This window comes from Nematostella vectensis, chromosome 8, assembly GCF_932526225.1.
Source record: "Nematostella vectensis chromosome 8, jaNemVect1.1, whole genome shotgun sequence".
NCBI lineage: Eukaryota > Metazoa > Cnidaria > Anthozoa > Actiniaria > Edwardsiidae > Nematostella > Nematostella vectensis.
Window position 1 is genome coordinate 10,668,923 of NC_064041.1, and position 16,588 is coordinate 10,685,510.

A 16,588-nucleotide genomic window follows, 5' to 3' on the forward strand; every position below is an offset into this window, starting at 1 on the left:
TTAATTTTTTCTGATACCGCTTGTGCCATCTTTTATTTTAAGAAAAGAGAGATAATCTTTAAATGAGTAACGAAAGCAGGTTATCAAAAATATACTATTCCACCGATGGATACTGGAAAGGGTATTCAGCTATTTCTAAGTTAGCTAGTGTCGCTAAAGTCAGTGAAGCCGAGGCTAATAGGTGGCTTGAAAAACAGGCGTTGTGGCAGATCTACCTCCCAGCCCCAAAGTATGTCCCCAGACCGCATTGGACTGTGAATAAACCTAATCAGATTCACCAAGCCGATCTGTTGTTTATGCCCCACGATAACGTAGGCAGAAAAACCTATCGTTACGCGCTGGTCGTGATTGATATTGCCTCGAGATATAAAGATGCAGAAGCACTGACTACCAAGGATTCGAGTGGAATTGCTAAAGGGTTTGAAAAGATATACTCCAGAAAACTTAAATGGCCTCATACGGTGATTGTCGACCCGGGGACAGAATTTAGGGGAGAGGTAACGAAGATTATGAAAAAGAAGGGTGTCACCATCCAGCGAAGCGAAGCTGGGAACCATCGCGCACAGGCTTTTGTCGAACGCGCCAATAGAACACTGGCGGAGAGGTTGTTTTCTCATCAGTATGCTCAAGAAATGATTAGCGATGATCGGTCCAGAGTTTGGGTGAAACGATTGCCAGATGTTTTGAAAACTCTGAATAGTCAACCCATAAGAATTACTGGCAAAGAGCCTGCAAAATCTATTGGTTTGAAAGAGGTTGATATTGACCCTCCAACGTATAAGCGGCCTGTTGGACTTGATGAAGTTAGACTACCACCAGGGGTTAGAGTTAGATATCTATTAGCTCCTGGAGAAGAGGAAGGAGGTGAACGCAGACGAGCCACAGATCCTATTTGGAGTTTAAAAGTGTTTGATCTATCACGCAGTGTTGTTTCAGTTGGACAGCCTGTGTTGTACTACCTCTCCGAAGGCGCTCCAAGGAGGTCGTTCGTTAGGGAAGAACTTCAAGTCGTCCCTGAAGATACTGAGCCACCACCTAATAGCGTTCTGAAATGACCGTAAGCGAAGGTGTGAATACCATCATCACAGATGACCCGTTTATCATCCTCATGAGATAGAGCGACCTTGTTCACCGTTTCAGTGTAAACATCATGCTTATGACTTCTGATGACATTCATAAGTCTCATCTGAGGTTTCTTACCAAATAAGCAATCCTTGTAGTCATCGAAACCGATGCTCTTCTTGACGACTGCTCTCTTGACGCCCTTGCATTTCTTTTCTTCTTTACCTTCATCCATCTTGTACGAGTAAAGTTTGGCCCTCAGTCCTACAAATTCTGTGATTTGCTGGCCCCCAGCCTCATCTTTAAACATTCCGATGACTTTCTTGTTCACACCCACCTCAATACCAGATGGGTGACCCTTCGGAAAGTTGCTGGTGTCGAACATGGACCTCACATCCCCGCTGATGTCCTCGTAAAAGTCTTTCGTCTCGATCTCATACATCAGGCTGTCAGTATCAGTGAATAAGAGCTTTGCATCCTCACCGTACTTGGGCTTGACGAAGTTGTAGTGGAAATCGTACATGAGCGTCTTACTCAGGTCCAGAATGGACATGCCCAAGTAGACAGGCTTGTTGAAGATCAGCTTTGTCTTCTTCATGTGGATGGCGGCTAGATTCTCGCAAAAGATGGTGCGATGTTGATAGTTCGGCTTTGATATGAGCTTCTTGGCCTGCTTCTCGTCCGTCACCAACCGAATGTCCACCCTGTTCCTAATGTTCTCCATAGTCTTACCAAAGACGGAGTTGTTCATTAACTTGAAAAAATCTTTCTCAAAATCGTTTGTCGCCTTGGCTCTCAGATCGGTGTTCAAGTCAATGTAGGGCTCCAGCCAAGCAGACTCCTCAAAAGTGACACCCCTGTGAATCTTGGTGACTTTTAGCCCAAAACTCACATAAAGTCTCAGAGTCTCACGGTGGATAACGTACTTTGTCTTGTCGTTAAGGTTGGGGACCAACTTGTCCACATTGCCTAGCCCGATAGATTCCGGGGCTAGTGGGTAATCGTTGTGTAAGTCATGTAGGTGGTGAGGGTACTCCAAGTCAACCTCCAGAATGCATGGGCGGTCTCTCCAACCTGACAGCTCTTGGTCACCCATCCACCTGAAACCGTGAGTCGGTAAAGGGTTGCTCATCGCCCAGCCATACAAATTGTTAGCATCAAGGTAGGTGATATATTTTGTGGGTAGGTCAGGGTCATACTCCTTCATGTAAGGGTTATTTGCCTCCCCATGTCTGTTGCTTATCATGGAGACACCCCCACGGATGCCCTTCTCAATCATGAGCAACATGTCATAGTCCGTTAGAAGCTCTAGCCTCACCTTGGTGGTCTTCAACGCTGCATCCCAAGCCAACCCTGGCGATGTGTAGTACCAAGCGGGGTCCAGACCGTAATTCTTGAGACAAACGTCCCTAAAGTTCTCGAAAACGTCAGCTAAAAGCAACACATCCGACTCTAGGTACAGATTGTGGTAATCCCTCATGGTCCCCATCCCAAAGGCCTCCCACACTCTCCGCGCGTGCAGGTGATCCTCCTCCGATATGTCGGTGTCGTTGAGTTTGGAGTGGAATGCCTCTCTCTGTGGGAGCTGTGTTGCGTCGAGCTTGCTAAAGCCGTCGAACCAGTCGTAAGGGAAAACACCCTTCCTCAACAACAGCTGGAGCTCCTCCCCCTCGTAGTACTCCGCCATGTTTTTGAAGCACTCCCTTGACATATTACCTACTAGACTGTCGAGACTGGCCGACATAAACCTGAAACTGTCGATAAATCTGATATCACGTTTAACATCAATCTTGTTGCCCTCCTTGTTCGTGAAACTGTCGACTACAATCTGTTTTGTGAAAGAAATATACTTTTCCTCGTTATTAGGTATACAGTTTATTTTACCTTCCGATGTACCAAGGTTCTTGATAAATAGATGGCTGTCGTACCCAGACAGATTGTGAAAGATAACAGGAAAGAACTTTGGAATTTTGTGATCTAAGTTGCATGCGTTGTGAGCAGCACCTCTGTACTTTCCGGTGAGGTGGCAATGGTCCAAAACCTTGTCTTCCCCTAATTCACCCTCACAGATATGGCAGTGAGTGGCGTCGTTATAGGCGATTTTGTCCTTCGGAGTCATTTTCACCTTCTTAGGGAACCTAAACTTATCGTAAATTTTCTTAATGTCTGACTCCAAAGACTCTACGAAAAGCTGTGGGATATCTTCGTCTGGAGATTCAGCTGTGTATCGTACAAGCTCGGATGGGGATATATCTCCGTCGAAACACTTGATGAGATAGCAGAAACCAGACGGTTTGTGTTTCTGGTATTGCTTAGTGAAGCTTTTACTCCCATCTGGGGAGCAAGTGTCTATATTCTCTGTGAAGCTCTCAAAGTCGGCATAGACAACAAAGGGGACACGCATTTTTCTGTTGTAGTTTTTGAATTTAATGTGGGGTAGATTTCCATCCTTATCTATCTTAGGCATCTCTATTCCAACCGCTTCATGATTGCCGCAGCATTCAGAATGTTTTTCTAATGATTGTTTGCACCGAAACGAGTTCAGACATCTACAGCATAAAAAACGAGTATGATGAAACTCATCAATTTGAGTAGATACTAATCTCATCATATTCTTTATCCAGCAGTAATGATTCGTCTCATCATCCGAGATGAGAAGTAAGTTGATTGCATTATCTGGATCCTTCTCACTGATTCTCAATGGATATATTTTGGTTTCGTATCCAAACACATTAACCGTATACTGGTTCTGTTTCTCGAACTTGTCAATCTGTTTTAGTGAGACGGGGAACTCTATCCCTGACCAGTCGAATTTCTCAGAGTTCTCTATCATTTGTTTACTGAACCTTTGAGGATCTTTCTCCCTAGGATACACAGCAGAGGTTACTGCCCACTTGAAACATTCGTGATCATTCTCGTTCTTAACATTGATGATCGCCTTCTTAGACGCTAGTTTCGGCGGCAGCGGAATATAGGAAGACCCAGAAAGCGGTTCAAAGGGATCTATGTTGATGTCAAAGTATTCCACTTGGTCAAACTGCCATCCGGAGCCTTGCTTCTGGAACAGCTCAACTAATCCGAGTAAATAATTTGTCATCGTATCGAACAAATCAGAGAGATCAGTCGACTCTGTCACAATCTCGGGCTTTTCTGTATGAAAATATCCCAGTTCTTCTTCGATCTGAGCTGTAGCCGGATCCTCTTTTATAAACCCGCAAGTAAAGATAAACTTCACTTTGATAGGCTTTTTTTGTTGACTGATGAGCTCTAAGACTTTCGGTTTGATTCTGGCGATGAATGTCTTGGGGTCGTAACCTCTCTGCCCAGCTATTCCGTGGGTTTTAAGATACCCCTTCAACGCCGTCTGTTGTTCCTTGGGTGTGAAGCGATCTTCCGCCTCCTCGTGTAGACGCTTAATCCTCTCCTTCAGACGTTTGACCCGTTTATCCGCATCCTCTTTGACGGTCTTTTTGATGGGCTCGGGGACATAAGATAGTATCCAATCCGCAAACTTGTCTAACTCGCTCTTGATCAAGTTGGCCGCCCTGTTTGCAAAATGCTTGAGTGATTGGACGCGGGAACTCCGTGGGGGTTGGGAGGGTTTTAGAATAGGGACATTAATCTCAGGTATCGGGCCGTCGAGAATACTCTCCGACGTGTTGGACGGGGTAATGCGGGGTGGTCGTGGCAGCCCTTTGACAAGTTTGGGTAAAGGAACCCGTCGGGGTGGTGGTGGTGGTGACGTGCTGGTCAGCGCCCCGACGAGCTCGTCTCTCCGCATCCAGTAATATCTTGGGATACCCCGCTCCTTGGCGAGGGCTTTCAGATCTTTCACCTTCAGGTTCTCCATTTCTATCAAACCAGCCATGTCTTTAAACCACTTTTCAAAAGCTTTTTTAGATGTGAAGCTGAGAGGCTAGCCCTCAGGCTCCCCCTAGGTGCGGCACGTGACAAAGTGATTGACAGGTTTTTGACAAAGTGATTGACAGGTTTTTTACAAAGTGATTGACAGGTGGGCGTGGTCGTCACGTGACAAAGTGATTGACAGGTTTTTTACAAAGTGATTGACAGGTGGGCGTGGCCGTCACGTGACAAAGTGATTGACAGGTTCTTGACAAAATGATTGACAGGTGGGCGTGGTCGTCACGTATGTGCAAGGAGTCTTGGGCAAACTCGCGCATGCGCAGGTCGCGGGGCTTGGCGGAGGTGTGCGTAGACTTTTGCGCCACTTTTGGAATGAAATTTGGGGAGATCAAAAAGTTGCGCCAGCTGCGCCAAAACCCTACTACTCCTTCTAACGTAATCTGTTTGTCTTATAGCACTTTGCACACATTCGGGGAATCCTTCTAACGTAATCTGTTTGTCTTATAGCATTCTGCACACTTTCGGGGAATCCTTCTAACGTAATCTGTTTGTCTTATAGCATTCTGCGCACATTCGGGGAATCCTTCTAACGTAATCTGTTTGTCTTATAGCATTCTGCACACTTTCGGGGAATCCTTCTAACGTAATCTGTTTGTCTTATAGCATTCTGCACACATTCGGGGAATCCTTCTTACGTAATCTGTTTGTCTTATAGCATTCTGCACACATTCGGGGAATCCTTCTAACGTAATCTGTTTGTCTTATAGCATTCTGCACACATTCGGGGAATCCTTCTAACGTAATCTGTTTGTCTTATAGCACTTTGCACACATTCGGGGAATCCTTCTAACGTAATCTGTTTGTCTTATAGCACTTTGCACACATTCGGGGAATCCTTCTAACGTAATCTGTTTGTCTTATAGCATTCTGCACACATTCGGGGAATCCTTCTAACGTAATCTGTTTGTCTTATAGCACTTTGCACACATTCGGGGAATCCTTCTAACGTAATCTGTTTGTCTTATAGCACTTTGCACACATTCGGGGAATCCTTCTAACGTAATCTGTTTGTCTTATAGCATTCTGCACACATTCGGGGAATCCTTCTAACGTAATCTGTTTGTCTTATAGCATTCTGCACACATTCGGGGAATCCTTCTAACGTAATCTGTTTGTCTTATAGCACTTTGCACACATTCGGGGAATCCTTCTAACGTAATCTGTTTGTCTTATAGCACTTTGCACACATTCGGGGAATCCTTCTAACGTAATCTGTTTGTCTTATAGCATTCTGCACACATTCGGGGAATCCTTCTAACGTAATCTGTTTGTCTTATAGCACTTTGCACACATTCGGGAAATCCTTCTAACGTAATCTGTTTGTCTTATAGCACTTTGCACACATTCGGGGAATCCTTCTAACGTAATCTGTTTGTCTTATAGCACTTTGCACACATTCGGGGAATCCTTCTAACGTAATCTGTTTGTCTTATAGCATTCTGCACACATTCGGGGAATCCTTCTAACGTAATCTGTTTGTCTTATAGCACTTTGCACACATTCGGGGAATCCTTCTAACGTAATCTGTTGGTCTTATAGCACTTTGCACACATTCGGGGAATCCTTCTTACGTAATCTGTTTGTCTTATAGCATTCTGCACACATTCGGGGAATCCTTCTAACGTAATCTGTTTGTCTTATAGCATTCTGCACACATTCGGGGAATCCTTCTAACGTAATCTGTTTGTCTTATAGCACTTTGCACACATTCGGGGAATCCTTCTAACGTAATCTGTTGGTCTTGTAGCACTTTGCACACATTCGGGGAATCCTTCTAACGTAATCTGTTTGTCTTATAGCACTTTGCACACATTCGGGGAATCCTTCTAATGTAATCTGTTTTATAGCGCTTTTCATTGTCACTAACGGCAAAAGCATTATCGGCTCAAGTCACAAGAAAAGTGCGACCACACTGAAAAACGAAAAGGACTTTGATATTTACGCGATAGCCGTGGGAAAGGGCCCTAACAAGGAGGAACTGCAGTCTCTTGTGTCACAACCCGTCAGAGATCATGTGATTACGCTGAAGCACATCGGGGATGTGTTCACTGGAGTGCGCAAGGTCATCACGACCCCGGAGAATGGTGGGTAATACGAAAGGTCATGCGATTCATGTTGAACATGACGTCAGACGTCAGGAAAGCTAGGATGACCTGGACTTCTTCTCTGTCTAATGCTCACAATGATACCCTGATCTTTATCTACTTTGGTCCCGATCAAAATCATACTAAAGCGTCAAAGCCATTACCCTTCTATCTTCGTTTAAACAAAACGTGTAGCAAACACTTCCTTACCGGATAATCCTTAATATTTTTTTTATCTCAGAGTTTGCTCAGTGTGGTATCAGTGGTACAAAGAGCAAGAAGCGGACGGTTCGTGGGAACAAGGCGGCGAGTGGAGTATGGCCCTGGCAAATCGGCATCTTCTGGGACAGTACGTGAACTCTTCTCTCCTCCCCACCCCTTCCTCAGCACTTCTCTCCTCCCCACCCCTTCCTCAGCACTTCCCTACTGCCTACCTCTACTTACCCCCTCTTTCTTTCCTCCCGTTTCCCTCCTCTTTCTTTCCATCCGTTTCTCTCCTCTTTCTTCCCTCCCGTTTCCCTCCTCTTTCTTTCCTCCCGTTTCCCTCCTCTTTCTTCCCTCCCGTTTCCCTCCTCTTTCTTCCCTCCCGTTTCCCTCCTCTTTCTTTCCTACCGTTTCCCTCCTCTTTCTTCCCTCCCGTTTCCCACCTCTTTCTTTCCCCCTCCCTCCTTCCTTTTGTCTCCCTCCTCTCCGTCCCCCCTCCAACATTCCCCAACCTCGCACTCCTCCTTCTTCCCTTCAACCTCTCTACTGCCTCCTCCCTCCCTCCTTTTTTCTACATTCCTCCTTTTCCTCCCATCTTCCCTCCCTAACCTTCTACTCCTCCTCCCTCCTTACTCCCTTCTACCTCCCCCTTTCTCCTTCTTTCCTTTCCCCTCCCTCCTCTCTCTTCACTCCTCCTCCCTCCTTACTCCCTTCCACCTCCCCCTTTCTCCTTCTTTCCCTTCCCCTCTTCACTCTTCATTCCTTCTTCCCACTCCTCCTTTCTCTTTCTTCCCTCCTCACTACCTTCTACTTCCCCCTTTCTCTTTCTTCCCTCCTCACTCCCTTCTACTTTCCCCTTTCTCTTTCTCCCCTCCTCACTCCCTTCTACTTCCCCCTTTCTACTTCTTTCCTTCCCCCTCCCTACTGCCTACCTCCCCTCCCCCCACTCCTCCTGCTACCTCCACCTTCCTCTTTCTTCCCTCCGTACTCCCTCCCACCTCCCTACTGCCTCCATCCTCTCTCTTCCCTCCTTCTTCCTCCCCCATCTTCTTGCCCTTCCCCTTTCTCCTTCGTTCCTTTTCCGTACTAATACGCATTTGTTTGTAGGAGGGCGTTTGCCGATATGCGGCGGCGCACTCATAGGAGAACAATGGATCCTGACGACTGCGCATTGCTTCTACTCAAGCGCTCGAAAACCTATCACGTGGCCCCCGTGGAGGTGATTATAAGGCTACTTCAATCGAGGCGTAGGTGATAATAAGGCTATATAAATCGAGGCGTAGGCGATTATATGGCTATATCAATCGAGGCGTAGGGGATAATATGGCTATATCAATCGGGGCGTAGGTGATATCAATCGGGGCATAGGGGGCTAACGCTTTTTATATCTTTTTGAAGAGAAAAAATATCCTTATATTTAAATATTTTAGCAAGGAAAAGCTAATATGATGTTTTCTTTTGGCTAAGGGTTAGGGTTTTTGTCATGTGTAATCATCTATTTAAGCCATTTATGATGATTGATATTTTCATGGTAACGTCTAGACGATGTGTAGGATCATAATACACTTTTCACTGCCATTTACGAGGCTAGAAAAATTCCTGGAAATTTCCACAGGTATACCATCGTGGCTGGGGACCATAAGACCAATTCTCGTGAAAGCTTCAAACAGATGGTTCCGGTTGCCAAGATCTACGTGCACAGCGGCTACAAGTACCGCACTCACGAGAACGATATCGCTGTCGTCAAGCTACAATACAAGTTCAAGCTCAATAAATACATAAGACCCGTCTGCTTACCGAAGGCTTCCCGAGTAGACCCGAATCCAGCAGGTAATTGTCGTACATAACCGTGTCTGTTCGCCGAAGGCTTCCCGAGTAGATTCGAATCCAGCAGGTAATTACCGTTTATACCGTGTCTGCTTACCGAATGCTTCCCGAGTAGGCCCGAAACCAGCAGGTAATTACCTTACATACCGTATCTTAATTCCAAAGGCTTCCCGAGTACAACTGTACTAGCGGAAAGGTACAATTTTGTATTTTGTTGCTTAATACCGATGGCTTCCCGAGAACAACTCCTACAAGCAGATAAGTATAAACTAAATTTTGTTCCTCACCTTTCCAATTAACCCGAATCAAGCAGAAAAATGAAAACTACATTCCGTCGCCATGTATTTTATCTGCTTACAAAGGCATCCCGAGCATTAAGCTATGCCCTCGTGATTATTCATTACAGCAGCGATTATGACCATGAGATTCATTCATTTATTCGTTCATGTTATTTCCGTGTTCTTTAAATTAAGGCAAGCGAGGCTTCGTCGCCGCCTGGGATCGCCCGTCGGAAAAACATCGCCCCAGTTTCTCTCGGCGCAAGAGCCGCTCTCGCGTGATCATCCACACAGCGCTTGTCATCTCATCCGGGGCTCAATGCCGCAACTCGACAAAGATCCCCTTCAACTCCTCCCTCATGTTCTGCGCAAACGACGGGAAGGATTACAAACAGACCTGTCGGGGGGACGGTGGGTCGCCTTTTATCAGCGAGAGTTACGATCGTAAGTCACGTGGCTATCGCTGGGCCGTGAATGGGCTGGTAAGCTGGGACGAGCAGTGTGGATCCGCCGATCACGTGTCATTCTTCACACGTGTCGGACCGTACGTTGATTGGATTCGTAGTGTTATGAGCGAGACGAAGTCGAGGCGCCGACGAGTATAAATCGATTTGATAGAGTATTTTCGTTGCTTATTGCCATGCGCATGAAGCTCTGAGTGGCGCAGATGGACAATCGACTGGGTTTATAAAGCTTGATATCACACTTAGTTACTTCTACAAGAGCTGTGATTGGTCCGCACCCAAGATGTATTGTTAAAATGCGTATAGACCAAATAGACAGGACAAATAAGACTCATGACAGTAAATAGTAACATTAATGCAGATATTATAACGTTTATTATCATTGCACATATATTGTAGCCGAGATGGATAAAGAACTAATACATGGTATTAATGACGTTTTCGTCCCGTGTAGATTCTACTGCACTTAAAATGTATTATAGGTGAATGTACTAAGAAATGTGACTAGAGCGCGCTCCGCCAGCTTTTAGTGGAAAATAAAAACACCAAAAAACAACTTATACAGCGCTTAGGATTCAACCAGAATGTTTCTTTGTCAGACAGGGATTACTTTCAGTGAAATATTTTTCGGGCGGTCGTTTGTAATGGACGAAGCCATTTCCGTGTTTGTTTTAGCTTGAATTTGCCACCCAAAAGGTCACGTGATTCCTTAGTGTAAGTAGCCTATGTAGGTGATGCCGATGTTTGAGGAAATGGCTTGTTATTATGTATGAGTTGTATCTAGCTGACGGCAGGCAGTGTGACGAAGTAATATGAACACAATTATTGTATATCATCAGAACAAACATATATATTTTCATATTTGTGGATTATCTTGCGATACTTCTTTGACTCTTTTTCTATTCTACATATGAGCATATCTGAGTGGTAATTTTGTGCAGACCCTGATTTAACACTAACATACGCGATCTTCCCTCAGACTTAAAAAAGGTACCTTTATTTAGAGGGGTTTTGCTTCTTCCGTTTTCTCTCCCTATCGTTAGGGTTTTCCTTCTCCTTTTTACTATTGAGGGGACTTCTGTGCCACTCGATCGTTGGATGGCTTCTACAAGGTTTGGTTCGCATGCGAGGTCTAGCGTGCCTCTAGGGGCAAAATGTAACGTACCTCTCGAGTTAGTAACATCCTAGTGATACATGGACAATTTAAGCCCATGTAAACACACCAAGTAGATATAACCCTACCCAAGTTTTATACGAAGGCTGTTTTTTATATTCAGTTCCCATTGAATAGGCTGAGCTAGTTCAGAATTACGTCAAACTCTCTTTCTCGATGAAAACTCTTCGTCGCACGTAGGCTGCAGGCTGCTTGCGACCTTAGAATCTGAAGACGAAATGCAATACATACTAACATGATTGTTTTGTTGTTGTTGCGTGCTGCACTGCGCAATAGCAGACGCTTTATTTGTCTTTTGGCCGGTAGCATTATTTTCCACCACGATCCCGATTTGAAAATTCGGCGATAGATAGATAGATATGCATCAACAACTTATCATCACGTTAGGGCAGGTCACCGTTTATCTGTTTATAATGACCAGTAAGTGTATTTTCATGACAATATTGTATTATGCCAGGGATTACACACTTTCTTGATTCATATTATACATATCATATAGTCATGTTTGCAGCGAGTCATCTTTTGCATGTAAGCAAAGAGTAGCAAATTACATCGCTATAAGTAACTAAGACATAGTTGGCTCTAAATTAATGAAGAAGTGAGCATTGCAACTAGAAAGTCTTGGATTTTCTCTTTGGGTCTTTCACTAAATCGCAAGAAACTGTGAAAAAAGGTGAGAAAATTAAGTAATGAACGTAATAAGGCCGAACCAATTCGAGATGATTTTTTTATGATTCATCGCTATATACGTAACACGATAAAAAAAGCTATTAAACCAGCGCAAGCCCGAAACTCCAACTGAAATAACTAGCAGTCATTGGCTAACTTTAAAGCCACGTGCAAACTGCGCCAGCACCTGCCAGCATTGCTGACTAACCTAAAGGACAATGGAAATGTCAAAATGGGAAATGGACTTTGTTTTGTCTTGTGGTCAGTGGAGCAAGAATTAGCCAGCAATGCTGGCAGGTGCTGGCGCAGTTTGCATAGTTTTTTCGTTTAGGATGAAGATATTAACGGGGTTTCACAGTAAAGAGACTGATGACGCATACTTTAAGCATAAAAGCATGGGCCTTATTTGTTGCAACTTTCTTTTTAAATCTTGTATTCAGCTATGACGAAAAAATAACTGCCCCATTTAACTTTCATGTTTTCAGAAACGAACTCATCAACATGCCTACAGCAGTTTTCTCACCGTTGCCATCCTGTCCATCATGGTGTCAATCACAGCAATTATCGCCAATAGTTTTCTCTTGATTGTTATCATCAAGAACCCACTCCACTGCCTGCGCAAGCCGTCAAGTGGTTTGCTTGGCGCCCTGGCCTTGGCTGACCTATTAATAGCGCCATGTGCAACCACTCGGCTCGTATACGATACCTTAGAGAGCTACATTATTGGTTGTTACAAAGTGCCAGGAATAGGGTCCTACCAGATTACTTTAGGCGCATTCAGAATTTCATTTGAAGTCATGGTAGTGATCACCCTAACAATGGAGAGACTAATCGCGGTGCTATACCCTCTATTTCACAGAGTTCATGTGACGTTCAAGAGGTCAATCATATTTACAACATTAATACTAGCCTACTCTATTTTTTTCGCTTCTAATCAATTCGCGAATATCACACCATCAGCGTACAACATGGCGGACATCTTACTGCACCACTTGTTGCCATTGGTTACCGTTCCACTGGCCTACGCTTTGATCCATCGCAGGCTCACAAAGAGGAAAACGGTTCTCAAGATAAACAAGAATTTCGAGCTAACACCACACGCAGACAGGCGGCTTATCAACACAGTCAGTATCATTGGGCTGATCATGTCAATCACGATGTTACCTTACTTGGTGATTATAGTGCTGATGTCCTACTGTGGTTCGTGTAACGCAGAAAAATTAATCAGTGCTCTCTTCGTATCAATATTAATGTTCCATATGAACTCTGTGATACACCCATTTCTGTACGGATGGAGTCTGCGGCAGTACCGTGATGCATTCTGGGCAATATTTGCACCTCGTCGACTGCGCAACCTGAAAATAATAGGGTTACGAATAGGTCGTAAGTCAAAAATGCAAGCCGCTACGGAAGTAGCAGCAGCTCCAAAACAAGACAGTTTAACCACTGGAAATTTGGACAGCTCCAACGTACAGATTTTGGACAGGTCGACCACTCAAAAACCGGATTGCTTGTCCACTAAAATCCCGGACAGCTCAACCGCAAAAAATTCGGACAGCACAACCACTCAAAAACCGGATTGCTTTACCTGTAGGAACGCAGGCAGCTCTATCCGCGAACATAACCTAGAAAAACTTGATAAGTTAATAAGAATAGCAGGGAGCTAGTCCTCAGCTTTCACAATGATACACTGGTTGATGAGGCAGAAAACAAAACAAGGATATCTAAACCTCTTAAATGAGATGAGCACCATCAGATATTATATCTGATGCGACATAAACCTCTTTGTTATCTACTTACGTACGCATGGCGAAACTTTTAGATTGTCCAATTCATTTTACTCTTAGGAGGGAATATTGCAGACGTAAAGTCTGTTTAGAAAAGGAATTGTTGCCATTAGTTATGGGCTGACAGCATTTTCATGTAAATCGCCTGGATACGGTTTATTGTCTTTATCCGAGAAGACGAGAGACTCGCAGGATATTAACAATCCTAAGTGGACTTACCTTGGATCCTATATAGGTTACTTGCGATAAGAGGGCATGTGCTAACTTTTTGGGTGGAAAATTCAAGCGACAATAAACACAGTTAGTAATAGCATGATCACCTCGGATTCTTTTGTTTTCTGAGGGACGATTACTAACGAAATTCCCTCGAAAACAATAGATGGTTCTAAATTTTCCTCATGCATTAATAATGAGGGTAATTTATAAAAAGACAAAAGAATCTTGTCTTCTAAATTTTCCTCTATATCAGTGCATGAGAGAAATTTAGAACCAAAATGCTTGTCTTCTAGTTTCCACCAGGGGAACAGATAAAAGGCAGCTTCCTGATAAGCGTAGGAATAGGCCTTGTAACAAAGGAACAGAGTATTTGATCTCGTGATACCTAAACAACGTTAGACTAGATCCATGTGGGATGATTTTGATTGCTGTACGCATGCGTGCTAATGATGTCAAAGAACTGGACTGTAGATATGTAGAGCATATATGTAAGATATGTAACAACTACGTTTGATTTGATAATTGTTTGTGAAAATGTGGTGGTCTCTAGAGGGATAAAAAGAACAAGGCGTATGCAATGCCCTGATCCATTGAACCGTGTTCGCTCATCCAACCTAATATTTCTTGTAGTTGCCAGTTTATTTCCTCGGTGATCATAGTGTTACAAAGTTATAGCATGGCATCCGGGGAATTTAGTGATTAAATGTCCCCGCAACCCCTCCACTTAGACAGCAGACTATCTTGTAGAAAACATGTGGGCCATGATGTAAAAAAAAATACATGTCAACCTGTTAGGGATTCTCGTCGTATTTTTTAGGGGTCAAAATCGGGCCTCGTGCATTTTTAGGGGGTGTCCGAGAAAAAATATTCTTTTCTCTTAGAAATAGTATTTTTAGAGCTTCTGGGGTATTTTTAGGGTAGCAATTTAAGTATGTTGATTGGAAAACTCCAGAAACATTAAGAAATGTGTTGAAAGACAGCTCCAGGATGAATGAAATTTATTTGTCTGGAAACTGCGCGCTGGGGGAGATTTTCCGGGAAAAATCTGCCGAGAAATTCTTACGCTTGATATTTTCTGTAGACAAAAGGTTCATTGTCCTTGGGTTTCTTCGTATTCATTTTATGATATATTGATAACTTCAAATGCCATTTGTACGTTTCTGATACGTGCTGATTGTTCAGTTTCACAACCTTTAAAGCCATCTGTGTAAATCAGACCAATTTTATGTGTAAATCAGACCAATTTCTAGTTTCTGAAAAACAGGCTTTTATGAAAAGAACCGACCCCTTGTTTATATTTCTATAATTTGATTAAATACCTAGCGTTATAGTTTCAATGTTCAGAAAGCAGACGCGTATTGCAGCTCTGCTCTGTAAGTTATTTCAGCCTTTAAAGACAAAGGTTTTAGAATAAAAATAGATTGAAATAATTCCTAGTGTGAGCGTGTTTCACAGATGGTACTTATTTCTTCTGCATAAAATTGGCTTTTTGAATTGTCTAACAAATCACCAGCAGTGCAATTTAATTCGCGAGAATGATGGCCAATAAGAAGTAGCACCGATGTTGACAGTAATATCCAAAGCGAATATACATTGCGCTAATTGCCTCACATTCGTTTAAGAAGCTTATTTCCGCCTTCAGTAGAATCGGTTGCAGGACTAGAAATGAATATGTCTTCTTCTGATGAACGGTTTAACGCCCTTCAAGAGAACTCTTTGTCAAGGGGAACGGCTCGCGTCGTCATTGAGTCTCTGGTGGTCATCATACTTTGCCTGATAGGGCTGATTGGTAACATTCTCGTCCTGCGGATCGTAAAGAACAAGAGAAGTGAGGGCAAAATGATATATTTATTTATCGGAGCATTAGCTCTTACGGACGTGTCGCTACTCGCTACCTACCCATTTTTTGCATTCCCAGTGATGGTGCTTGGAAAATGGCCATTTTCTGATTTTGTCTGCCAGTCTTACGGCTTCTGCATTTTATTCCTCGTCAGTGCATCTCTGCTTCTAATGGCACTCACTGCCATCAATAGATATTTCCAAGTCGTGCGCACGAAATATTATCGACGGTTGTTCACGCCATCGCGTACAAAGTTCTTTATTGGTGTAGCATTGGTGTTGGCTTGTATTGTGCCGGTCCCGTATCTCGCTAGCGGGGAGAAATACATTTTCATTCCTGGAAAAAACTATTGTTTCCAAAAACCAAACACAAAAATAGCTTCAATGTGCGTGTACTTGAATGGTAGTTGTGTGATGCTTGTTTTAACCGCGTGCTATATTAAGATTTTTAAAACCATTCGCAATCACCAAGCCAGAGTCACCTCCATTCAGCAAAACACCGATTCTATCTCCGGACCAAGCGTCCAAGACATCAAAGTGACGAGAACATTGTTTCTCACTGTAATGGGATTTGTTTTTTGTTGGACACCAGTTATAGTTATAGATATAATCGACATGACTCGGGGTCTGTTCTCCTTGCCTCGGGAACTTTACTACTTACATTCCTTTATGGGAACACTTTCTTCTGTTATCAATCCTTTTATATACGGTGTTATGAATCCCATGTTCCGAGAGGAATACAAGAAGATTCTGAGAACGCCATGTGCTGGTCGGAATGCAGAGGTGGAACATATTAATCCGGTGATAAGTAGTGCAGCTCCTGGCTGTACTACAGAAGTTGGGCCTGAAGGGGCGGTAAAAACAGCAACAGCTCACTGCCCAGGATATAGAGGTTAAACAAATGGGCCCAATACAAAGACCATGAACATCTGGTTGGAATAGAGAGGTTGAACACATATAGCTAGTATACCGCCAGATAACCGCCAAATTACGCCAGAAACAATAAGAAATATGTTGAACATTAACAGCTCACCAACAAATAAAATATATTTGTCTTGTA

The 16,588-nt window shown here is 43.5% G+C and overlaps 3 protein-coding genes across 3 annotated transcripts in view; 2 read left to right on the top strand and 1 right to left on the bottom strand.

Moving 5' to 3' along the window:
• LOC5502106 (complement C2) overlaps window positions 1–10,715 on the top strand; it is a 31,528-nt gene extending 20,813 nt beyond the window's left edge. The window contains exons 7-11 of the mRNA XM_032370385.2: window positions 6,834–7,070; window positions 7,312–7,419; window positions 8,382–8,493; window positions 8,890–9,104; window positions 9,575–10,715. Coding sequence (XP_032226276.2) covers window positions 6,834–7,070; window positions 7,312–7,419; window positions 8,382–8,493; window positions 8,890–9,104; window positions 9,575–9,984 — 1,082 coding nt within the window. The 3' untranslated portion in view covers window positions 9,985–10,715. The remainder of the gene's footprint in view (window positions 1–6,833; window positions 7,071–7,311; window positions 7,420–8,381; window positions 8,494–8,889; window positions 9,105–9,574) is intronic.
• Window positions 790–1,615, bottom strand: LOC125570163. Its single transcript, XM_048731338.1, has one exon. The coding sequence runs from the start codon at window positions 1,613–1,615 to the stop codon at window positions 1,004–1,006; it is 612 nt and encodes a 203-aa protein (XP_048587295.1). The 3' UTR covers window positions 790–1,003.
• A 4,571-nt stretch (window positions 10,716–15,286) lies between the features above and the next one.
• Window positions 15,287–16,588, top strand: LOC125570160 (melatonin receptor type 1A-like). The gene has a single exon (XM_048731334.1). The coding sequence runs from the start codon at window positions 15,355–15,357 to the stop codon at window positions 16,423–16,425; it is 1,071 nt and encodes a 356-aa protein (XP_048587291.1). The 5' UTR covers window positions 15,287–15,354; the 3' UTR covers window positions 16,426–16,588.